The sequence below is a fragment of the Aythya marila genome (genome assembly GCF_965140915.1).
Source record: "Aythya marila genome assembly, chromosome: 3".
NCBI lineage: Eukaryota > Metazoa > Chordata > Aves > Anseriformes > Anatidae > Aythya > Aythya marila.
The window spans coordinates 73,437,432-73,462,541 of record NC_139044.1 but is presented as its reverse complement, the minus strand read 5'-3'; the positions used below and the strand labels follow the sequence as shown (position 1 = coordinate 73,462,541).

General features: G+C 38.3%; 1 protein-coding gene across 1 annotated transcript; it reads left to right on the top strand.

The window, feature by feature from the left end:
• Positions 1-1,423: 1,423 nt before the first annotated feature.
• HDAC2 (histone deacetylase 2) lies at positions 1,424-24,872 on the top strand. The gene is made up of 14 exons (XM_082756438.1): positions 1,424-1,597; positions 8,225-8,337; positions 8,765-8,882; positions 9,874-9,948; positions 10,270-10,408; positions 13,430-13,571; positions 16,941-17,033; positions 17,135-17,243; positions 18,670-18,810; positions 20,587-20,695; positions 22,491-22,621; positions 23,413-23,568; positions 24,290-24,347; positions 24,539-24,872. The coding sequence occupies exons 1-14, from the start codon at positions 1,546-1,548 to the stop codon at positions 24,567-24,569; spliced, it is 1,467 nt and encodes a 488-aa protein (XP_082612564.1). The 5' UTR covers positions 1,424-1,545; the 3' UTR covers positions 24,570-24,872.
• The last annotated feature ends 238 nt before the right edge of the window (positions 24,873-25,110 follow it).

Here is a 25,110-nt window from a genome sequence, read left to right as displayed (position 1 = left end):
GACATATTAAATTATTTTTTTACCAGCTCTGAGGGCCTAAGATTTTGATGGATACCTCTAGGACTGAAAATAACATGATTTTCAGCATACAGATCTAACCTCTGTTTGAGCATGCACTGGTTTTGATGGGTGTAGGCCTTTATATAATCTATTATAAAAGCACCCATGGTGAGAATCAGGGTTACTAAGTACTCCTAGACTAAAATAAACCAAGGAACATTTGTAAACACTCAAAATCAGTGCAAGTCCCTAAATATTGGGTTTTTATGTCAGCTGAAGAACTTTTTTCTGACTGATGCAAATCCCCAGATGTGGATGTATCAGACCAAGTTCTACCAGCTGTAAACCCTTGAGTCAGCTTAAACACACTAAAGCTGTAGTTACTCTGTAAGTATAAATGTGATTATTGTAACTTTTCGTATTTCTTCCTCCCGTTTGTAGCTGAAGCAGAGAAAATTGCTGCTACATGCATCTGAAACTGAAACTTGCTTCAGATGTCAAGCCCCACGTATAAAACCACAGCCACTTTGATCTTGTGTAGCATGTTTTAATTTTGGAAGAAGTAATTACCATGCACGCTGTAAAATATGCTTAAATATGCTTTGAACTTTTTCTAGAAGGCGTGTAGGGGGCTGTAACAGCGGCAATTCAGTGCTTGCACTGCTGGTGGTGGGGTTTAGCCGTGCCATCTGCCCCTTAGCTCTCCACAGCTACCTGTTGCCCCAGTTCCTAGGGGCCTAGCATCTTAGGTGAAGGAGAGTGAGCGAAATGGCCGTGTTTGGTACCCCCTCACCACTTTTGGTAACTAACACAAGAACCTGTACGCAGCTCCCACCCCCCTCAGGCCGCCGGGTGACTGCGCCAGGGGGTTACGGGCACCGGCAGCACCCCACAGACCCCTCAGGGCCGGGCTGGGGCTGGGGCTGTGCCCGTCCCCAGCAGGGGGGCAGGGGGACAGACGGGCGTGGCCTTGGCCTTTCCCCTCCCTCAGGAGGGGAGACGTCGCCGTGGGGAGCAGGGGCTCCCCTCACGCCGCGGCCGCCATGCGGCACAGGGGCTGCCGGGGGCCGCCCCGCGCATGCGCCGAGGAGGGGGCTCCACTGAGGGGCGGGGATAAGCCCTGCAGCCCGCTCCCTCCCGCCGGCGGGCCGTACCATTGCGCTGGGGGGGGGGGGAACAGGGAAAGCCCTTCCTTCCCGAGCCCGCTGGGGAGGGCTCCGCGCTGCCTCCTCCCTCAATTCCACGTGAAAAACACCGTCAAAGACAGCAGCGAGCGGGCGAGCGCCCTCACTCACTCTTCCACCTCTCCCCGCCTTCTCCTCTCCGCCACCTCCCCCGGCAGCGGCGGATTGGTCACGACCCGCTCCCGCTCCCCCCTCCCCGCGCAGCCGATGGTGGGGTCCGCCCGCAGCCCGGCGTCGCGAGTTCCCGCTCTCCCGCCCCCTCCCTCCTCCTCCCTCCTCCCTCCCTCGGTGCCGGCTCGGCGCTCGCCTCGGCCTCCCGCTCCCTCCCCCTGCCCCGGCTGGGCCCCGGCGCGGCGGCCCTATGGCGTACAGTCAGGGCGGCGGCAAGAAGAAAGTCTGCTACTACTACGACGGTGAGCGAGGGGGCCTGCGGGGAGGGAGGGAGCGGGGCAGCGCCGTTAGCCGCCGTTAACCGCCGCGCCGGGCGCCGTCCCCCGCCATTACGGGCGCCCCCTGCCCCGCGTAGCCCTCCGAGGGGCCGGGGTCCCGTCCACCTGCAGCCGGCGGAGCCCCGCGGATCGCTGAGGGGAAGGGAAGGGAAGCGGGGTGAGGAGCCAGGAGGCCGCCGGGCTCCCGGCGGTGTGAGCGCGGTGTTTATTGTTATACCCCCGCCGCCCTCCCCCCCCGCCTCCCAAAATGAGAAAGGGTAAAAAAAAAAAAAAAAAAAAAAAAAAAAAAAAAGGGGGGTGGGGGGGAGAGAGAAAAGTTGGGACACTCCCCTTCATCCGCTAAACGTGAGGGCGGGGGAGTCGCTGCCGCGTCTGGCTCCTCCCCCGATAAAAAAAAAAAAAAAGAAAAAGAAAAAAGAAAAGAGCCGAGGCCATGCGTAGGGTCTGCACCTGGTGGCTGCTGCGGCCCAGGCCTTGCCCGGGCTCTCACGGAGAGCTGGGGGCTGGGGGGGGGGCGAGGGGCTCCCTGCCGGCGGAGCGCAGCGCTGCGGCTGCGGGCCCCAGGTGCTCGCAGCCCCTCCCGGGGTGCTCGCTTCCTTCGGGGGGGACCGCAGCTTCGGGGGGGTTGTGCTGTCAGTACAACAGGCAGGGGAGAAGTGGGTAAAGCTCGTGCTGCGCTTCAGATGCGTGCAGCAACTTGGTGGCGGTGCTGGCCACGGCAGGGAGAACTTTTCGTTTTGTTCTGTTGACTTTGCGTTTGTTTTTCCTTCTTTTTTTTTTTTTTTTTTTTTTTTTTTTTCGTACTCACAAGGTAAACTCGATGGTCACTTCACTTACAGATCAAATCTTTAAAATCGCTTCCAGGTGTAACAATTCTGTAGGTTGGTGAATGAGGCTGGTGCCCTCGTACTCAGGGAACAGAGGCTGGGGCTGTTTTGCCTCCACGTTTTGTTGGTTTCACCATTTTGGAAACGAAGAGGAATGAGCTAAACCCACTAAGCTATCAAAGGTGCCTGCTGCTGCAGCAAATCCGCCATTCTTTAGAAATGGCAGATCTTGTGGGGCCTGTCTTGGTCTTTCACCACACTAAAGGAGGCAGAGTGGTGGTTGCCGCCCCCTTCTCTTTGTTGCTGGCTCTGGTTCTTTGTTCAGCCTAAAGGGGAAAGGAGGCCCCTGTTAGGGATAATTTTGGTGAGGCTGGGATCTTACTACCAAGCAAGAGGAATCAGTTCTTTCCTTGTAGAAAGGAAGACTGTAGCAGTAGATGAGAACCTTTCTGTCTACAACAGTTTGCATGTTATGTTTTTGTTTTTGTTTTTTTTACTAAGCATTATTTTTTTTAATGTCAGGTGCTTATAATTTACTAGGCATGGATATCTTTAGTTTTGCTGTGATTCCTGTATTTTGATTCTTGGTACTAGTGTCAGGATCCCTAAACCAGATAGGAAAGAGGTAGGAGAAAGTGGGGAAGAGAAATTTTGAGGTGACAGTGTAATGGTGACTTACAAGCAGTTGTAGCTAATACCTTGCTTAAATACATAGACTACAACATGTGCAATTAAAAATAATGTAGAGAAAGGAGGAGTATCTGTTTTGAAAGTCATTTTTATAATGATTTTCACTGTAACAAATAAACAGCATCACAACACTTTTGGTGTCCTCTTTATTTCCAAAGCCAACAGTTGTTCTAAACTTCTTTTGGAAGTTCAGTTGTTAGCAGAGCTTTTAGAGTTAATACCTGCGGTAAATATTTCCAATGCTAATTTGTGGTTCATCTGGTAATTCTTAGTATTTTGTAACACGTTGAACCAGCAAAGCCTTGAATCAAAGTGGGGGGAGTGTTCAAAGCCTTAAATAACCCAAACCCAAAAAGTACAGATACTGCAAGCTCACAACTGAGGTAGCAGAATATCTCTAAGGATGTCCTCACGGAAGTAAACGACCATTTTTTTATCATAGTTGTCCTTCCACACAGACTTTCATTCTTTTTCTTTGAAAATACACAACAAAAAGTGTTGAGTACTAGAAGCATATGTGCATATTTTTTTTAAGATGCAATAAATTTCTACGTGCTTTTTGTGGTAACTCATTATGTCATCTGGAGTTGCTTTTTCAAATTAGCCTGTCACTTAACAAGTCTTGATGAGTGTGTTGCTGTTAACATTTGTTGTTAATTAACAGTTTTAACAGCCTTCAGTCTGTACCTGCAACCAGTAAGCTTGTGGAAGAAGGAGTTTGATTTCATTTTCTATAGCTTGTTTGTAACAGAGTGCCAGCTACATCCTGTTTGCAGAGTTTATGTTGTTCGTGATCACGCTTGTCAGGAATTTTATTAAATTTGATGCAGTATATCACAGAGAAATGTGCAAACTAGGGTATTTTAGTTCTCTTGTCTAAAATATTTTGAGCAAATGTTTCTAGGCACCTTAATATTTGTGATCATAACTTAGTGAAGTCTGTTGCTGACATCACCAAGAACTGTCCTAGATACGGAAGGATATTGTAGCCCTTTCTTTATATGTCTCTTCGAGTCATTGCAGTGGTCTTGAAGCATGTGGTTCAGTGGCCAGTTTCAAAACAGGTAGGTGTTGTACCATTGCCCACAGCAACAGGCAGGACCCAGGATGGTCTTTCCAACTCTGTGTCCTGTACAGCAAAGCACAGTTCTGTGGAATTACAGCAGCTAGCTCAGTTTCAGTTAATAAGTGGGTTTGTTCAGTGCCAGTGCACTAGCAGTATTGTTTAGATTACTTGTCTTGCATAATTCGATGTGGGTGTTCAAAAGGCTCAACCTTTGTGAAAAATTTCAGAGATCTGCATCGGAATGTGGTTGGTTCCACCCATAAAGATGAGACTATACCTGTAGTAATAGCACAGTAGGCTAGTGTATTCAGACAGCATTTAAGTACATTAGTACTTTGTGTTTAACTTGTTTATCTGCAAATGTAAACTCTAACCGAAGAGTATGAAGAGTATTTCACTGAAATTTGCTGATGATTTGCACTGTGGTTTCCAAAACTGCAGTGGTACCCAACTTCTGCTCAAGACTCAAAAGTCTGAACTTCACCTGCTTAATTTAAAAAAAAAAAAAAAAAAAAAACTCAGGTCCTCATATGCTAATATAGTAGCTTTAGGTCTATTTAAGTAGCTTTTTGTTGGATTTATCAGGCACCAATGATTACTTTCTAGATTAATCTTTACGATTTCACCTCTTCGTACTGTAGAAGTCAATCCAAATATAACTACCTCTGTTAAGATTTTTTTTGTGTGATTTCCACCGTAGTTGTGGTTGGGTTTCAGTCCTTAAAACGGTTCTGAAATACCTTGTGATTTTATGGTAACTGTATTTAAAATGAGCAGAGTTACGATTGGTGTACATAACAAATTATCTTAGTAACCAAAGTTACAAATAAAATGGTACGTAAATGTTTTATCTCCCAACCCACTTCAGGCTGTTAAGACTGTTTTGTAATCAGTCAATTTAAAGGTGTCATTTCTCTATAAATCTTAGTAAGAGGACAGTGTTGCATGTGTTTCTTGGGGGCGTAGCTGCTTTCCTTAGTTTGTTGTTAGTCTGTGAAATGTAACCGAAGTTCCTTTAGGGCATGTAGCATCTTGTATTTTTCTGCTATAGAATACTGAACATCTACAGACCTTCATGAACTCTCTCGTAGAGATGTGAGTGTCCAACACTGAGGTTCAACAAAAGAATCATGTGGAATTGTTTTCATTTTATAGCTCTACTCAGAATTTAATGGTGTAGCTTCTCTGAATCGATGAGTTATTACTGTATTGTTAGCATACTTGAACCCAAGACATGACAGCATGTGTAACGAGTTAATTTTTAGGTAGATCTTCCTTGTCCTATGGTATCACAGCTTGAATCACACGGTGAACAATAAGCTGGTGCTAGCATTGTATTGGCACTTGGTTTGTCTCCTTCTAGGAGACTCGACGTTTCAAAATTATATCGTTACTTCTCAATAGCTGATGTTTTTGCTGGTATAGTACAGTAAATTAGAGTCTTTGAAACCTTGGTGTGGAGGATTTGTAGATTTGTCGACTTTCTGCATGTGCTACTTTGCATTTTTTCCCCTCTGCTTCCTGTTTCACTCGTGTTTTTTTCACTTACCATGTACATCCTCACTGGTGAGTGATGTGTTATGAGTATGCTCATAACACTTCCATATTTTTACCCTTGTATTGACATCTTTGACATCAAGTACTCATGCTATCAGCAATAGTAGTCTTGCATACTTGGCTCTGCTGTATTCACTTATCTCATATAGATATATATATATACACACACACATGTATGTATGTATATGTAAATATGCATACTATCACCAGAATTAGTCTGGTACTAAGTGCAGAGCTTTCTAGTTCCATCAGTGGGGAGGTATCGCCCTGCCCCACATGCAGTGGATCTTGGTACACCTTGCTCTTGCAAAAGAGATGCATGGGTTTCAGGATGAGTGGATGAAGAAGTTCCAGGAGGGGCACCTTCTCCTTCATGGACTGAAGGAGAAACTTCTAAGCAGACCTTTGCCTTCCACAGGATGATGTCTCCAAGGTGGTGGTGATACAGGCTGCAAATCAAGGCAGTAATGCAGAAAGAGGAGACTTATTCCTTACCCCTACCCACACACTGAGAACATGCACGTCATAACAGTTCCTTGAAACTCAGTGGGCTTTTTGTCCATACATTTGAATTTATGTATTTTTTTAAGAGGCTAATGCCCTAACCCTCTTTTGCTGGACCTGAAAAGATGCAAATGGTATTGCTGGTTGCTGAAGTGTATTATATTAATATCTATTGTTAATCATTATAGCTGACCTCTAACATGAAAGGATTGATATGCTTCTGCTAGCTACTCACCAACAAATCATCTTTTTTTATCAAATAGTCTCCCACTAAATTTGCCAAATTGCCAAACTTTTAAAAGTTTTTCTTCCTCATTAAAAAAAAAAAAGTCATGCTTAATTTATTGATGACTGATTGTTTTGTTGTTATTTTTTAAGAATGCTTTCTGCAGTGTGTAGAAGATGATTAATTTTGAATGTATAATTGATGCTCTTATCAAAGGATGTGTCCCAAATATGCTTGGGAAATGGGTAAGAGTACCTTCTTTTATGTAAGGAAAAGTCTCACCTTTTCCAGAAGATAGGAAATCATTTTTAATTATCCATTAACATTTTGAGTAAAATGTCAGTGTTAACGACTATACATGGTGTGTAATTGAAACTGAAATGACCTGCTTAAAAAAAAAAGTGCAACATGCATTCTTTGCCACGTGTTCTGAAGTTTCTTCAAAAATTTCATGCTACTTAAAGCCACTTTTATGGAATTACTAGTCTTAAATTTTCCAAAATTTTAAGCTTTTACTAGCTTAAAGCTTTGTGAACATGGGACTTAATGGTAACTTCATTTAAAAAAAAAAAAAGGTAGGGCTGGTAAATGGTCAGTTGCCATCTTACCGTCATTGTTTCAAAGAGTTGTGGAAGTTCTTTCCTGAACCCTATATATTATATATGCTGTTATATGGAATTTTACAAAATGTAAAGTGATGTTTTTATATGTGGGAGGTCGGATTATCCTCTGTTTTAACCTTCTGCTCTTGACCTGTATGTGATGAAAGTGCAGGGTTGCTGTATGAGTAAGACTCCAGGTCTTGGTAACTGACAAGAAAAGTTTTTAAAAAGTCAAGAAGGTAAAACCACTAATTTTACCAGGAAATTTCCTCAAAATAGAAGATCTATTGCAAACAGCTGTTATGGAATTGGCAAACTGAAAGCCCTTGACAACTGAGCATACATTTCAGGCTTGTCCACTTTTCTAGAAACGTGTGGAGCACTGGTTCTATTTAAAATGGTTCGTGTCTTGGGAATGTCAGTATTTAAAGGAGAGGCAGGTGTGCTCTTACTATATGCAAGCTGGTGGAGAACTTACTAGCCAGTGAAAGTAGCCATTCTTCTTTTCTTGGAAGTGTGTTGAATTTATTATGATGATCATGTGTCTAGTCACTCTCCAATTGGACAGAGTTGGGTTCATTTGGATTACAAGTCTCTGTAAAACTACTCTGGATCCCTAGCAGCAGGTGGCTCAGAAATGTTTACGCGTGTGGTTACAGGAGTGTATTTGAAGCTAACTGCTGGAATGTAACTGTTAGGATTAGCAGTTCAGGGTAGGCTGGGGATGGTATCTTCTTAAAATCAGTTCTTGCAGTTTTACCACAGCCTCTTGTTGCAGTATAATGCCACTGTCATCAGTAGTTTCTGCTTGCCTCTTCATTCCAATGTTGTTTACCATTCTACAGCTTCATCCCACTAGTTTCTTTGCTCTTGATTTTGAAACCTCTTGGATGCATCTTCACTGTCCCACTGCTGTCTGCTTTTGGTAAAGGTCTTAGTTTTGGCCTTAGTTTTTGGCCTTTTGGCCATCTGCTTCCTACATATAGCCTTTCATGGACTGTTTGAGTGTTCACTTTATCATCTCTTTCTGGAATCATCATTTATCTTCTGGGGATGATTCTTTTAGGTAGCAATGGAAAGTTGTTTTGAAATACAAATTCATTTGTGTAATATTGACAGGTGATATTGGAAACTATTACTATGGACAAGGGCATCCAATGAAGCCTCATAGGATCCGAATGACCCACAACTTGCTGCTAAATTATGGCTTATACAGAAAAATGGAAATTTACGTGAGTATAAGCGAAACATTATACTGAAACGTTTTCATTCTTTATAAAGGCTTTAAGTATTCTCACACAAATAGAGAAGTGGGAGTGGAAATAGAAAATAATTAGTGTATATAGAGCTGTCTTACTTAAAAATGAAGCACTGTTTTATAACTGGTGTCGACTGCTGATTGCTGTCCATCTCCAGAAGAAGTGAGATACAGCCTCAGTAGGAACTTTTATGAAACTTTTTATTTTCATGTTTGGGGTTGGGGTTAGAAGAATTTAGCAGACTCTAGTAAACCTTGCATTATGCAAAACAGTACTACTAGCAGTTTCACTATTTCCCCTGTCAGAGTAGACTATTTCTTTTGAGTTGTCTGTTTTAGTCGATTGTTAATCAGGGTACTGCTGCAAAAACAGTTATTTTAATAACTTGTTCTGTTATCAGCGACCCCACAAAGCAACTGCTGAGGAAATGACCAAGTACCATAGTGATGAATACATCAAATTTCTCCGATCAATAAGGCCTGACAATATGTCTGAGTACAGCAAGCAGATGCAGAGATGTAAGTGTCAATATTAGGCTAAATGTGCATTTGTGTATGTGCTTTAATGGTTAATGTTATTTAAAGCTAAATATTCACCTGTACAAAGGTAGAAACAGTAGCCTAATAATGTAAGTAGGTTAGAGAAATGCTGTAAGAGTAACACGGCTTTCTTTAGCTATACTAGTTTGGTGGACTTTCTATTTAAAAGCATCTATACTCACAAAACTGTTCATTAAGCTTATGAAAGAATTTACACATGCGCCTGTTCAGAGTGTATGTTGAATGTGGAATAATACTTTCTGTAGGTTTAGTGCACCAAGTTAGACTTTAGTCGTTAGCTGTTTGCAAAAATGTCTTAAATACTTTTTAATGTAAAATCTTGCTAAAGAAAAATTGCTTATAGGGGAACAGAGAAATAATACAAAAAAATAAAAGTGAAAATGTGGTCAGGTAAAGAAATGTGTTCAGGTAAAGTTTACTCACTCCTGTTAGAGGTGGTAAAAATTGGATGTTATTCAGATGTCACTTTTTCCATGAATTTATTGCTTGGATTTTAGAAATAAGCTGAAAGTACTATTAGAAGTGCAGCTTGACACTATTTCATTTTTTAATTGATATATTCTTACCTTTTTGCGGTGCCTCTTTCTCGACATACTTTTCCACACAGTTGTACATTTCTTAATATGCTGTTAATCAGCATATCTTCCAAAACATAAAAACAGTCTAATTTCTTTTTAATTCTTCATTTAAAAAAAAAAAAAAGCTTCCCGTGGAAACAAAATAACTAAAACAGAACAGTGTGGAGTCATCTTAGATGATAAAGACCTTACCAATTGACTTTGATTATTAGAGGTGTGGGCAAGCTGTATGTGTGTTTCAATGTTTAAAATTTAACCTATCAAAAAAAGAAAGGGTTGTTGAAATGTGTTATGCATCTGTATGCATCATCCATGCTTTTAACAATACTGTTGGAATGATGTTTTTGAAAAGTAATGCATTTCTTAAACAGTTAACGTTGGAGAAGATTGTCCTGTGTTTGATGGCCTGTTTGAGTTTTGTCAGCTATCAACTGGAGGCTCTGTTGGTAAGTATGGGTTGTTTGCCATATGTTTTGTAGCTTTACTAGTCTATGTCGGCAACTTAAAACTTTGATAGTATATTAGAAAGTGAAGCAAATACAAGTTTGTTTTATATAGAAACATGAAGATCAATAGTTAATTGTTCTGTCTGATATTTGACAATCTGTATCTCGGTATTGGTAAATGATTAAATCTATGATTAACTGTGAGATTTAATTATATTAATAATAATAATAATAAAAACAAATACATTTTCTGTAACAGATTTAAAGGCTTTCAGACATTTCTGACTGCATTTCCTTTCAATTCTGTGTGTCTTTTTACAGCTGGGGCGGTAAAATTGAACAGACAACAGACAGACATGGCTGTTAACTGGGCGGGAGGTCTTCACCATGCCAAGAAGTCAGAAGCATCTGGTTTCTGTTATGTTAATGATATTGTGCTTGCCATCCTTGAGTTACTGAAGTAAGTTTATGATGAGGAATAAAGATAAAATTATAGTGTCAAATTTGAGTAGTTAAATGTTTAAAGATGTGGGTTGTAATGTCATTATTTCACTGAGTTTTCATAGCCTTTGGTGAACTTGTACGATGTCAATTGAGAAAACTCCAAACTGTCCATTTTGGCTCCAGTGAGAAGCCTAAACTAAAATACGGGCAAGCTGAAAAGATAGATATTTGGAGATAGTTTTGAAACACATACTTAGAAATACTTCTTTACACAGAAGATAGTGAACTTCTAGATCTTGCTAGTCTAGGAATGAGACAGAAAACAACAACAGATTAAAAAGGAAAAGACCACATAATCATGGACAAGAGTTCTGTAAATGAAAGTTAAAGAACCAAGAAGGAGTGCACCCTCTAAAACACCATATGCTGTAATTGTAGGTGGCAAACAAGTACTAGGGTAGCAGATTTCAGAAAATGGATAGGCTTGCTTGGTCTCTGTAAAAGTTGCCTCCTGTTGCTACTCATGGGGACAGTGGGCTAGATGATTGCTGGCCTGACCCTTTAGAGTAGTCATTATGCACTTAAATGTCACGTGTAGTGCTTATAATTGTATACCGATTTGATTTTTCAATATGTCTGGTTGTTTCTTATAAGCCATTTTTACTAAACCAAACAAAAATATTCAAGGAAGATCATATGCTGAGCTTCCTTGGATTGTTACATGAGTTAATGTGGCTATTAACAAAATAGTGAAATAACAGCTGTGCTGCTGTGGTTGCAAAATAAAAAATGCTGAGAGAAGTAATGAAAAAGCTATCATAAAACTACCTTCAGACAGAAGTGCATCACTAAAATTTCAAATCATTAATATTATTGTACTGTTTAATGGGACTATATCCCTTCTGATAACATAAATATTATTTATTTAACAAAATACACTCTGGGCATTTGACTGCTTGGGAATGTAGCATCTGAGTCTGCTGGTGAGGGGAAGTAGCTGTAACCAGGAAGTGATTCCAAGCATGGAAGAAATTGCTAAACGCATACACAAAAAATAAATATTAACTTATTAAAACATTCCTTTTAATCTGCATATATTTGGGATATGTCCCTATAGTCTAACAAAACCAGCATAATTTTCTGTGTTCCACACTTGATTTTTTTTTTTTTTTTTTACCTTAACATGTATGTGAAGGAAGGAAACTTTCAAATAGATGTGGGTTATATGGCCATGGGAAACTTTTTTTTGAAATCTTTTCTGACATCTTATTAAGAGAAAAATCTTAGAATGCCTGAAATTGTGGCTGCTCAGACTCAATCTATAGCATTATACAAAGCATGATGAAAATGTGTCTTCTGTTGCTGACACTTCGTGCTTCACTGAACAGCGTGGTATTTGAGGGATGTTTACTGTTTCTGAAGCTCTGCGGCTTCAAACAACTGGCTTCTTTATCCCTCTCAAATAAAATGGTCTGCAACTTGCTGTATATAAGGAAATACTAAGCAGTAACATACTTTAATGCTAATAGTAAGTGCAATACAATTGGAAATAAGAACATAGAATATTCCAAGTTGGAAGGGACCCACAAGGATTGCGTAGTCCAACTCCTGGCTTCACACAGGACCACCCAAAAATCAGACCATGTGTTTGAGAGCCTGGTCCAAACACTTCTTGAATTCTGTGAGGCCCAGGGCTGTAACCGCTGCCCAGGGGAGCCTCTTGGTGAAGAACCTTTTTCTAACACCCAGCCTAGCCCTCCCCTGTCCCAGCTCCGTGCCGTTCTCTTGCATCCTGCCACTGTTTCCAGAGAGCAGAGCTCAGCACCTGCCCCTCTGCTCCCCTCATGAGGGAGCCGCAGGCTACTATGAGGCCTCCCCTCAGTCTCTTTCTCTGGGATGAACAAACCAAGGGGCCTCAGTTTTTTTCTCATAATCTTCCCTTTGAGACCCTTTACCATCTTTGTAGTCCTCCCTTGGACAGTCTCTTGTAGTAGTCTACTTATACTGTGATACCCAAACCTGCACACAGTACTTGAGTTGAAGCCACACCACAGCAGAGCGGGACAATCCCTTCCCTTAACTGGCTAGCAGTGCTCTGTTTGATGCACCCCAGGATATAGTTTGCCATTTGGGCTGCAAGGGAAGGACATACTCTTGACTCATATTCAACTTGCCGTTGACCAGAATCCCCAGATACCCTTCTGTGGGGCTGCTGTCTAACTTGTCTACTGGTCTGAATGTATAGCCAGGGGTTCCCATGTCCCTGGTGCAGAATCTGGTGCTTGCTCTTATTAAACTTCATGTTGTTGTTGACTGTCCAGCTTTCTAAATAGTCGAGATCTCTCTTTGAGGCCTCTCTATTCTGAAAGGAGTTAGTGGCTCCTCCCAATTTAGTACTGTTAGCAAACTTACTTATTATGACTTTGAATCCTGCATCTAAGTCGTTTAAGAAACTAGTAAAGAGAACATAACTATCTTTACAAGCTGCAGAGATGAGGAGCGCAAGTTGATGGAAAATAGGTATTGAAATAAACCCACAAAAAAAAATTATCGGACATGGATTATGCCTGCTCATAGTACTATGCTTCTTGGAAAATTCTGGAGAAGCATCTAACATAAGGTGTTCTAGTGCAGAATATGTTTGTAGTCATTGAGAAAGCAGATGAATTTGCCCCTTTCACATATTGTTTAACATATCTAAACAACAGAAAGTGGTGTGAACAAGAAAACAAGATGTAATACTGAGTAGGACAACTCAGATGAATATTGAATACATTAGATACTTAACTGGCATGATTGGTACTTAAGTGGTACTTGGTTTTGATTCAGATAAATGTATTTTCACCATTATCCAAACTGTATTGATAATTCTGAGGGGTTATGGTAACTTCAACCAAAATGATCAAATCTAATAATCTGGGATGTGAGTGTTCTTTGGATTGTTTTTTCTTTTGGTTATGTTTTTCCTCATTTAGGTATCAATATATTACGAACATAGTGGGTAATGGTGATTTCTCATGCATAATTTTCTTTCTAGGTATCACCAAAGAGTGTTGTATATTGATATTGATATCCATCATGGTGATGGTGTTGAAGAAGCATTTTATACCACAGATCGTGTCATGACAGTATCATTCCATAAGTACGGTGAATATTTTCCGGGCACAGGGGACCTTAGGGTAAGGTTGAACCTAAAATTTCTTTAGGTGATAAATTCCCTCTTGCTCACTTCCTTGTAGATACTGCTTTAGTGCTAGGTTACAGTAATAATGTGCTATATTTGTAATTACAGTTTCTGCTTTTCAGTTCTTCACATATAGTGGAAAGTAGCAGTTTAGAGACCGCAAGTTTTAACATCTTATTTCAAATCTTAGAATACCTTCATGCTGGAGCTTTAATAGTCACAAACCTTCACTTGCAATGTGGAATTCAGTTTTATTTGCCTGTTAATATAGCTGGTTGATTTTTTGAAATATTTCTTATAATATAAAGTATGTTTTGAATTTTCACAATGCTCACTGCAGAAGAAGTGTAGCATGCTTCACAGATGATTATTTATTAAGCATTATGGCTAGCTTGATATAGGGAACAATGGCTCATGAAGCATTATCATTTAATCTGCTGGAGAGAACCTCTGATAAACTGAGTTAAAAAGAAGTTTACCTAGCATTTAAGGTTAATTTTAAGTAAGCTTTTCCTCGCATTAAACTAGCCCATTAGAACAGGAAGTTATTCCAGTTTGCCACTTGAGAAAGTATTTCGGGTATTAGGACTAATATATTCCTAGCTTCATACTTTTACATTCAACCTTTCCTTATTACAGCACTCCAAGGATAAGTCAATAAACAGGTACTAGAACTTTCTTACAATAGTTTGTGCATACAGTTAGTAGTTTTTAGGAAATATATTAAAAACTTCTAAAAAGTGGATCTATAACAGAACTGTAAGAATGTGTTAACTGTTTCCCTACTATCTTCACATTGATTCAAGTGATGCAGGTGTGTGTTTATAGTAATATTCCCAGAATGTGTGCTCCACGGCGTGCTTATGATACCCAGAGGACATGGCAGTAAAAGAAAGTTGAGCTTTAAGTCAGTGGGGTGCTTTGTGTTCATTTCAGTTTGGTTGTTGGAGCTGAATGTTATTACAGTTGTTAGATTTCATTAAACTGCTTTCTAAATTGATTTAGGTAGTAATCAGATCGAGTGTTGTTCTTATGCATGTCATTTAACTTGACTGGCCACAAGGTGGTAGTGGTGCTTCAAGCAAAAAGCAGATCAGACCAGGATGTTTATAATGACAAGCTGTTGTTGCTGAATTTGGCAAGGTTTCTTTTTTTAAGAGTTAGATATCTTGGATTTTTAGAAACAGCACTTCCTGTTGACAGAGGAGTTTATGGATTCTTCACCTCGCCACACCCAGGACAAAGAATTAAAAAATACACATCTGAAATAGAAGAATGTCATAGGGGATAAAAATCGCAATGTTACTGGGATTTTTTGTAGCACAGTGTCAGCGACAAACAAGTACCTCAGGCATGGTAACTTCGAGTTCTGTGCTGCTAGCTAGTATTTTGAAATGAGCATTGTCTTCATACAGACTTCAGCAGGATTTATTGCAATGATTGCATCCTCACAGGAGAAGAAAAAAAATAGCTTTTTTTCCTCTCCAGAGCATGCAAAACTAATTGAGCTAAAGGAGACTGATTTTTGGGAAGGAGTAAATGTTCATTCTGGAGACCAGTATTATACTACTTGTTTTTGCTCAGCTTGATCTGTCTTAGCTGGTTATTTACATCAATTTTAACAGCCAAATCTTATCTTTGTTGTCAGTGGGCTCCATTTAGACTTGTTTCTGTAATTCTCGTTTGTAGATCAGTTTATGCTTATTCAATGCAGAAACAAATCATGCATGAATTGCAGATCACTGTAAATCAGATACATTGATGGAGGTTGCATTCATGTGTTCTAGTTCAGCTATGTTTATTTGTTTTATAGTGAAAGTGTTGTGCAGAACTTCTAGTGTCTCTGGTATGTTATTTGACTTTCCACATGTCTTAGATGTAGGTATGACAAGATTTGTGGTACCTTTATGTCATAGGTCAGTAGTGCTAGATGGAGGCATTGATTCTGTGGTGCAATTTAATTCATTAATGAATGAGACAACTACCAATATGTTATATTGTTTCTTTAGTGTTTATATCTGGTATAACTAATATTAGTTACAAAGAAACATGTATTGTGTAGCTCTAGCTGGAGAGCAGTTACTCTGTTTAATGGGAAATCGTGTGAATATTCTGATTTCCTCTGTTTTAGATTCAGGTGGACTTAATCATTAATTTTGTATCTGGAAAGCAAGGTACTACTGTCACCTCAGAAACACTGACATCTGAAGGCCTAGATATAATTCTGGATTACTGTTACACTCCAAAGCAGTCAGAGACATGTTTATCAGAGGGTCTTCGTGTAATTTGCAATACCATGAAATGCTGTTACTCTGCTGCATTGTCGTCCCCCCCCACCGCCCCCAATGGTGGTTACTGGAAGTGGTTCATTACTGCTGCATTTGCTGCTAAAGAGGCTTTGTTCAGGAAGAAGTCGTCCATGACCATTTTCAATACTTATTGTTGAGAAATTTAGTATTTGTACTGCTGGGCTACCCTATTAGGGAATTGCAGTTTTTTCAAAGACATGGGGCCTCTTTATACAGGGTTGCTCTTTGATAATAGTGTACAGCCCAACTAAATATGTCGGATATTGCTGTCTTCCCGACTGTACCTCGATTAGTGGCAGAGAACTGTGCTGTGTAAAATGGATCAGTTTCTGTCATGTTTGGTGAAGATTAAAGGGAGGAAATGGGAATGTGTGGCAAGCGAAGATTTTCAGGGATTAAGCTGATTGTCAAAACAGAAGTGGAAAGATTTTGGGTTGATTCACTATTTATCTATTTTCAAAGACTTTTAATGCATTTGTTGTTCAAGAAAGCCAGTAAGATAGACTGTTGCAGTTGTTGCATTTACAACTAATGGAACTGAAAATAATCTGCAAGGTTGTTTTGTTTGTTTGTTTTTTCATTTTGTTTAAAAAGGCTTCATTTCTCAAAGGGAACCTGTAACTGGCCTCTGATTTTTCTCTCTCATTTTGCTCCTGCCAGTTCTTCATCCTATGTTTGGAGCAGAGAATAGGTTTGGCAGGGTGCTTGAAACTAAATCTGATGTATAGCATCAAAAATGTGCATCTCACTTTGCTCTTTTCAGTTTTCTTGTTTGTTTTTGCTTAACTATTTTTACTGGGTTAAATTGATCTGTTTCAACTTTTTGTCTTAAGTCTTTGAATTAAAAAATCAAGAGTACTTCCTGCAAACTTGGTGTACAATTCTTACATTCCAAAATGATTGTATGGGAGAATGGGAATCAAGTAAGGTATTTTGCCACTTTTTTCCCCCCAATGGACATGAATAATAGAACAAAATAGTTCAACATATTTGTATAGGCTTTTTTCATGATACTATTATGTGTTTGTAGTAAAGCATTTTTTCTTTGCTCATAGGACATTGGTGCTGGAAAAGGCAAATACTATGCTGTCAACTTCCCAATGAGGGATGGTATAGATGATGAATCATATGGACAGATATTCAAACCAGTGAGTTTTTTTTAAAGCTCTTTGGAAGAATACCTATTTAATTTTTGTGGATTTATTTTCAGAATATGAATTAACATCTTTGTGTTTTATACTGATTATAGATTATATCCAAAGTAATGGAGATGTATCAGCCCAGTGCTGTGGTATTACAGTGTGGAGCAGATTCATTGTCTGGTGACAGGCTGGGATGCTTTAATCTTACTGTTAAAGGTGAGCAGAAAATTGTGCGTTAGTAACTTCTTTCCTAAGAAAAACTTACGTTTTTATACTATTTTTCAACAAATTTGTATGATGAAGACAAGTCAGAAATCATTACTGTGATTAATCACTTCTTTCTTTACTATACAGAGATGGCCAAAAGAAACACAGAAGTTGACTCTTTCTTTCTATCCATCTAAAAAAGTTAAGAACCGTGGTTTTCCATGTTCTTTCTAGCCACTCAACTGATTCTCTTTCTTATATGCACAGGCTTACTGTAGCTTTTAAGTTGCGTCCTGAAATGACGGGATGATAACTGTAGTCCTACTGCAATACTTACTGTGACAGTCAACTAACAAAACTAGTGGGTCACTTAGTAGGACTACTAAATGTTTAAAAAAAAAATAAAAAAAAAATCTTGTTAGGCATAAAATAGGTGTTCCTGAAATGAGAATACTGATTGCATTGTTAAACTCATACTGATGTACATTTATATTGTTTTATACCAAGCCTTATGGTAACATTTATTTTTGTTAACTTTTGTAGAATTAATTGATTTTTAGTATTACTTACATTTCTATCTGAAGGCATGATTCTCAAAATTGGGATGAGGCATTAATTTAACAAACAAAATAAATATTAGTATTAATTATTTAAGTGAAAATGTTAAATATGTGTTGAATTGTCACTAAGCTTTGAATCCACCCTGTTTTAATCATTGATTTTCTGGATTTTGTTTTTATTTTCTTAATGAGGCAATTAGAGTTTTGTAGGCAACAAATGCAGTACAGTATCTGTTGGGTCTGCAGTGTTTCAGGGTTCTTTTCTTGATTTGCACCAGGTGGCAAAGCTACTTCAGTTGCCCATACAGCTCAGATTTTTTTTCATCTTACATATCTTGGAAACCAAGAGAGCTGCTGCCTCCTACAGATGCCTTTCAGTATGCTGTATCTACCTGGACTGTGTACTGTCTTGGCACCAGTTCACTCTGTAAGCAAGACTTAGCAACCTATAATACAGGTTCAAATTTAGAAGTAGAAAGGACCAAGTACTGATTTGCTTTTCTTCTTCCAACTTTGCTTTTAACTGGGAAATTGTCCCTAGATTTATCACTGTGTCTTTTCATAACTGATGTCAATGCAAAACATTCAAAGAGCATTTCAAAACTGCAGCAATAGGAGACCATCATACAAAGTTTCTGAAGACTGGGGTGGGTAATGTTCAATATATTTTGTACAATTCTTACGTGTAGATCTTGACTTTTTGTGAGGTGGTGCTTAAATATAGGGGGAGACAGTTCTGTTTTACTTGAATCAATTCAGTTCTCAATAAGTATGACTGCATACATCTGATTAAATAACTCTTTACATAGAAAACACATTTTTTTCTTTAATAGGTATTTTGCATACATTGTCAAATCTTTTTTTCTTTGTGACAGGTCATGCTAAGTGTGTGGAAGTTGTAAAGACTTTTAACTTGCCATTGCTGATGTTAGGAGGAGGTGGATATACTATTCGCAACGTTGCTCGATGCTGGACATATGAAACTGCTGTTGCCTTAGATTGTGAAATTCCTAATGGTAAATATTAATCCCCCAAATAATGTTTTATTAAGAAGTAGTCATGGGAAGGTCTAAGTGAACAGATAGTTTATTCTAAACTGATGTATTGCACTTAGTTATAGAAATATTTACTATGTAGAAAGTTATTGTTAGGGTTTAGCCAATAACTTCAGAAGCATTTGCACTAAATAAACTTCAGGGTTTGGTGCTTTTTTATGCTTTAAAAGCTTTAAATGATTGCATCACTTTGTCATCTGTGTGATTGAATATATACTTGTGTTTTGATTGTGACAGCACAGACCTATGTAAGTTGGGTACCACAGACATCGTGTTCATAAGAAATCATTGAGTATGCAAGTGGCCGTTCTACCTAGTAAAGCATAACTGCATCTTCATTGTCTTTGACTTAAAAGTAACTACTTCATATCGACTTCAGCTCTTTGTCTTGATTTTGGCTACACAAGCTCTCCTAAAAGTTTTAAAGCCGAAAGAGCAATAGTAGGCTTCTTCTAAAGACTTCAATAGTGAAGTAATTTCTCTGAGGAAGATCCCCAAAGCTCCTGTGCTCCCTTCATTTCTGGCCAGATATGCTTCTGGACATGTTTTTGGAACTTTTTCTATAAAATCAATATTTGGACTGGTTTGTTGCATCAGTCATTGGCAGTTTTCATGTTGGACTGAAGCTTTTGCTGATAACCTCTTGATACACATGTCTCTTACTGGATTTATATCGTTTCCATCTGACTTCAGTGGAATGTTGCTGTCAGTGAGAAAATATGTAGATAACCCATTTCAAGATGTACATTTTACATCCTGTAATTCAATGTATATTCTACATCAACAAAAGGATTTGAAGAGATGCTATTTCCTTATCTTGGAAGTTTTAAAATTCACGTGTCCCCATCAACAGATAGATATATATAGGATTTTTTATTTTTTTAACATTCCTCTAAACTTTGTGGATCTTAGCCATCTTTAATCTGTGCTGAGAACAAACAGTGAATTTCTAAATGTTGCAATAACAAATCTTCCCATCTCCTTTCTAACAAGATCCCTTATCCTGGAATAGTTATGAATGAAGAAGCAAGACAAAGGGTACATTAAGAAGTGGGTTTTGGTATCTTACTTCTTAAATGTTCTGGCTTTTTGCTGTTTTTGTCTTGTTACTTGGGAAAATATGGTCATATTTAATATAAAAAGCTACCAATTTCCTAGTATGAAGTGTTCATCTAGATCATTTTGGGAACTTAGATGTTCTAGTCAGGGGACAGGTTATCTGTGAAAATACCAGAAAGGTGTTGCGCGGGAGAGGGACAGGACAGGCATCTCTGAACTGCTGTACAAAAGTTAATGTGGGTATTGAACTAGCTGTGATGTTCAACTGATTAATGCATACCACATTTTACTAAAGGAATATTTTGACTTGGTCACGTATACCTTTCAAACTCGACTAACTTGATAGCTATAAATAATCATTAATTATTTTCGAGAAGTAGCATTTTTAATTATACTATCAAATATATTTAAACATAATCTCAACATGTTTTCTAACATAATTACAGTTGCACTTTCTTTTGTTCTTTTTTGTACGTGTTTTACAAAAAAAGTTAAGTTCATGTATTGAATAATTTAGAGGAAAAACACTAAGCAGTGTGAGCAGTACTTAAAAGTATAGTTACTCACCTGAATACTTCAGATTTAGTAGTTCTCAAACTAAAATCTTGACGTAACTACTGTTGTATTTAAAATGTTTTAAATGGGTCACGAATTGATCTTTTGTGTTTTGGTTTATAGAGTTGCCATACAATGATTACTTTGAGTATTTTGGACCAGATTTTAAGCTTCATATTAGTCCATCCAATATGACTAATCAGAATACACCAGAATATATGGAGAAGATCAAGTAAGTAGTGATTACCTTATCTGCTGAGTAGGTTCTGTGAATCACATTTCTCCAGAAGTTTTAGGTTTTACACAGGTTTAAAAGCTATGCACCTTTCTCTATTACACATTGAAAAAGTATTGAGCAGAAATGGCATTTTTCCCTTTTATCAGAAGAGGGACTTTAAATTAAAAGTCTGTGCCTATAAAAGCATGTATGCTTATGAAATTCTATGAATATAAATATGAAAACTTGAGACCCACTTTGGATTTTTATTTTTCTTACTTCTTCCAGCAACTAAAGAGATGACTGTTTTACTTGGCTTACTGTTATAATTTTGTAGAAAGTTTATCCTGTCAGGAAAGAAACTGGTGTGCACTGATGATAGGGATTTCAAATTCTCAGCTCCCTTGTCTAAACATGAACTGATTGTCATTCTTTGTAGCTGTCAGCTGTAAAAATAAAAAAGTCACATGTGAGCTCAGACATCCAAAACCATGGAAAGATAGTGATGTGTGCAAGCAATTGAGGGACTGTGGTTCAACAAGTCTACAAGGTTTGAGAAATGCTCACTGCCAAACTATGGAGGGGGGGGTGTCTTTATCTGATACGTAGCTTATTCCTCACATAATGAAGGTTTGATTGTAAACTAATATTTTACTTAAGGACTTAAGGGATGTAGTAATACAAACATGCAATCAATTCTGTACTTAACTGATAAGAGAGAATTTGTTAACCTGAAGTACTCAGTTTACCATGGCTTGTCCCTGCTCTGAGTTTAAGAGGAAGAGCACCTCCTGAGTTAACACACTTAATAGGGCACAGTAATACTTTTGGTTAGTAACAATAGATGAATAAAGATGAAAAACTAGCAACTGTATAAGTTTGCCAAATTGCAGAATTCACCAGCAGATAAAACACTAATTTTTGAAAGGGTTGCTGTATAGACTGTTGTTCATAATAAAAATATATACATCACAAATTAAAAATGAAAACCCATTTGATATGTACACTGTTGGAGAGGAGACACACCTCTATTTTATTGATTTGATTCTATAAAATTTCTCTACAGTAAGAGTGCTCCAGCTGTTCATCTGCCAGGATGCTTGCTGTATGTTGTGTATAGTTGAGGTTTCATGGTGTGAATAAGCTGCAAAAATGTGCTTGCTCTTTAACACATCCCAGGCCTTGGATTGTGCATAAAGAGAGAATCTCACATCCTTGTGAGAGTACCCATAAGATGACCAATGACCCATTATTTTTCTCTATACTTGAATTCTTTGGAATGGTAGTTTCAAGTCCCAAGAGAAGTCCATTGTCCTTTCTGTTCCTGCACATGGCTCTTCAGTGTGAGGTCCGTTGCATCAGGTTGCTTAGACGGGAAAGAACAACTTTTTGTTCTCTCTGGAATATCCAATAAGTAATCTTATCCAGATGGATCACTTTTGACCCTGATGTCATTGCTGCACACAGTTTGGAAGTTTTCATACTTTAAGTCTCTAGCTTTCTTCAGAGGCTAGTTTATTATCCAACTTGATACTCTAGCCTCTTAATACTGTCACTGGGGTCCTCCCAGGTCAGGAGGACGTGGACTGATCTAGTAGAGACTGAAGACTGAAGTTGATTGCAACGTATGTTTAAATAGTTCAAAGAAAACGATGAAAAGAAAACTGGGTATTGATGATTTCTTAGGGATAGAAAGAGTGAATTTAAAGCAAAGCAGGTTAATGTTGGTGCAGATTTTCAGAATTAAACACAGCATCCAAGGACATGCTGCTTCCACTTACTAAAAACTTTCTTTGTCCCTTACTTCCAGGCAACGCTTGTTTGAAAACTTGCGCATGTTACCTCATGCACCTGGTGTACAGATGCAGGCCATTCCTGAAGATGCTGTTCATGAAGATAGTGGAGATGAGGATGGAGAAGATCCAGACAAACGCATTTCTAGTAAGAAATGTCATTACTCATAACAGGTTAAGTCCAAATAGTCATAGATTGAATTGTTCAGAACCTTAGTCCCAGTAGTGCAATACTGCAAGATTGACAGTTGGAGAACTTTTTTCCCCAGAGAAAAAAAACACTTGCGTTGTTCTGCCAGTTGTTTTTTTTTTTAAACTGCATCTGTGTCCGAATGTGAACCTGTTAAGGGAGTCTAAAGAAGTGATTAAAGTGTTCAGGGTTTTGTATCGTAAGAAACAAGCTATTGTAAATCTAAAATACATGTACATACTCCAGACGTCTTGGATAAATTATAACTGAAGGATTTAGCCTCTAACTTGAGCTATTCGTGAAAAAAGGAAAGTGAGATAATGTGTTATTCAAAATTAAATTTGTCTGTTTGCTTTATTTATTGCCTGTGAGAAGTTTTCTGTACTTGTAGAGCAACCTTTTATTTTATTAATGTTATCTTTATGTAAAAAAATAAATTGTTCTTGAGTTCTGAGCTTCCTGATACATTTAACTTTTTAAGAAAGTGATTTAAGAACTGTCATTTAGTTTCCAGTATTTGAAATTCATTAGATGTGTTAAAATTATCCTCCCAATGTCTCTAAAGTTGCTTTCAGAAGTCATAATCTCCCAGTGTATATGCAAAGATGGTATTTTTTCCCTAACTTATTTCGTCACTGTTAAATGGTTATAGTATATTTTTACTGGTGCTTCTTTTAGGTCTGTTCTATTGTAATCAGACTTCATGCTTTTCTTTTTGTTTGATTAACTTCATAACTCTTGAATCCTAGTTCGAGCATCTGATAAGCGCATAGCCTGTGACGAAGAGTTTTCAGATTCTGAAGATGAAGGGGAGGGTGGACGACGAAATGTTGCAGATCATAAAAAAGGAGCAAAGAAAGCCAGGATAGAAGAAGACAAAAAAGAGACAGAGGACAAAAAAGCAGGTAGGATATCGTTGTGATTTTATCCTGTATTTTAGAACTGCCAATGTCAGCTCTGCTAGGAGAAAGATGCGTTCTCAATTAACAGTTAAATAGATGTTGAAATTATTTTTTCCGCATCGTATTTAAAGCATCTCTTTTAAATTTCATCAGTTTAAGGGTGCAGCTATTCACACAGAAATAGTACTTTCAGTTAATAATTATTGTTGCTTCCACACAAGCTTGAAGTTTTAGAGCCAAGGGGGTTGTGTAGCTTAATGAAAACAGGGATAAAAAAGGTAGTCTTGCTTTATGTTAGACAAATAGTTTGTTTTCATAGAGCGAGCATGCTAGTTTTCTGCAACAAAAGCTGGATAGGTTTCTGGGGACAGTGTATTCCAAAAGATTTCTGACATTTCTAGAAAAAGGCTATATCTTAAGGCTACAAGACAACCAATCCCATGATGCTTAGGGGCAAATCCAGGCCTAATTACTGCATAACATTGTTATGGCCAGTCAAGAGAGACTTATCCTGAAATATTTTGGATGGCTTGGCACTGTGCTCAGCTCATCCCCTTAGATGGGTACATTTAATACTGTAGGTTGATGTGTAACCAGTTGTTTTTTTCCCCAAAGTTACAGGTGTATATATAAAAAGAATAACTTTGTCGTTCTTTTTTCTAAATCTTTGAAGTCTTCTTGTATCTTTTCTGTATGTTTCAACTCAAGTAATTTTTATTTTTAGATGTTAAGGAGGAGGATAAATCCAAGGACAGCAGTGGTGAAAAGACGGACACCAAAGGGTAAACTCTAATGATTAATATCATCTTTTGAGAGCATTTAGAAAATTTAAATTTTAAAATATTTGTTTACTTTCATTCCCTCATAACATTAAAGATTTTAGACTTGTAACAGTAATAACTAAAAATGACATTTCTAGAACAGTTAATCTAAAAAAATTGCACAACTTAAGTTTGTTTTTGCTTTTATGCAGAGCAAAATCAGAACAGCTCAGCAACCCTTGAACAAAAGATAGCCTCACATCAGTTGCGGAACATAATACTAGAATTGGAGAATACCTAAAAGAAGAAAAGTTTTCGTATTGAGAGAGACTGCTGATTTCATTTTGTACTATTTGGCATGGACCGTATTTATTTTCAAACGGCTTTGTTCTGGTTTTTGGCAAGTTGTATTGTGAGTTTTCTAATTATGAGGCAGAAATTCCTTTCTTCACCATGCTTTATGTAATAGTATTTAAAAATGGATGTGAGTTATTATGTTAAATGTCTAAACTGATCTATTAAAGTAATTTGCCTTTCCTGAGCTGATTTTACCTTTTTTGTAATTTTATCTTTATTAAAAAAAAAATTGTACTTCGTTGTCTTTTGTCCGTCATTAAATCCACTAGCTACTCAAGGGTAAATGTAAATCTGCTTATTTTATATGGAGTTTCTCTCTTACTAGTTTAAGCAGACAGCTGGTGAACATTCAAGTTGAACTGCACTGCTTTCATTTACTCCGTGCATTTAAATGGCTCCTGCCTTGGGTGCCAACAAATGTACTAGA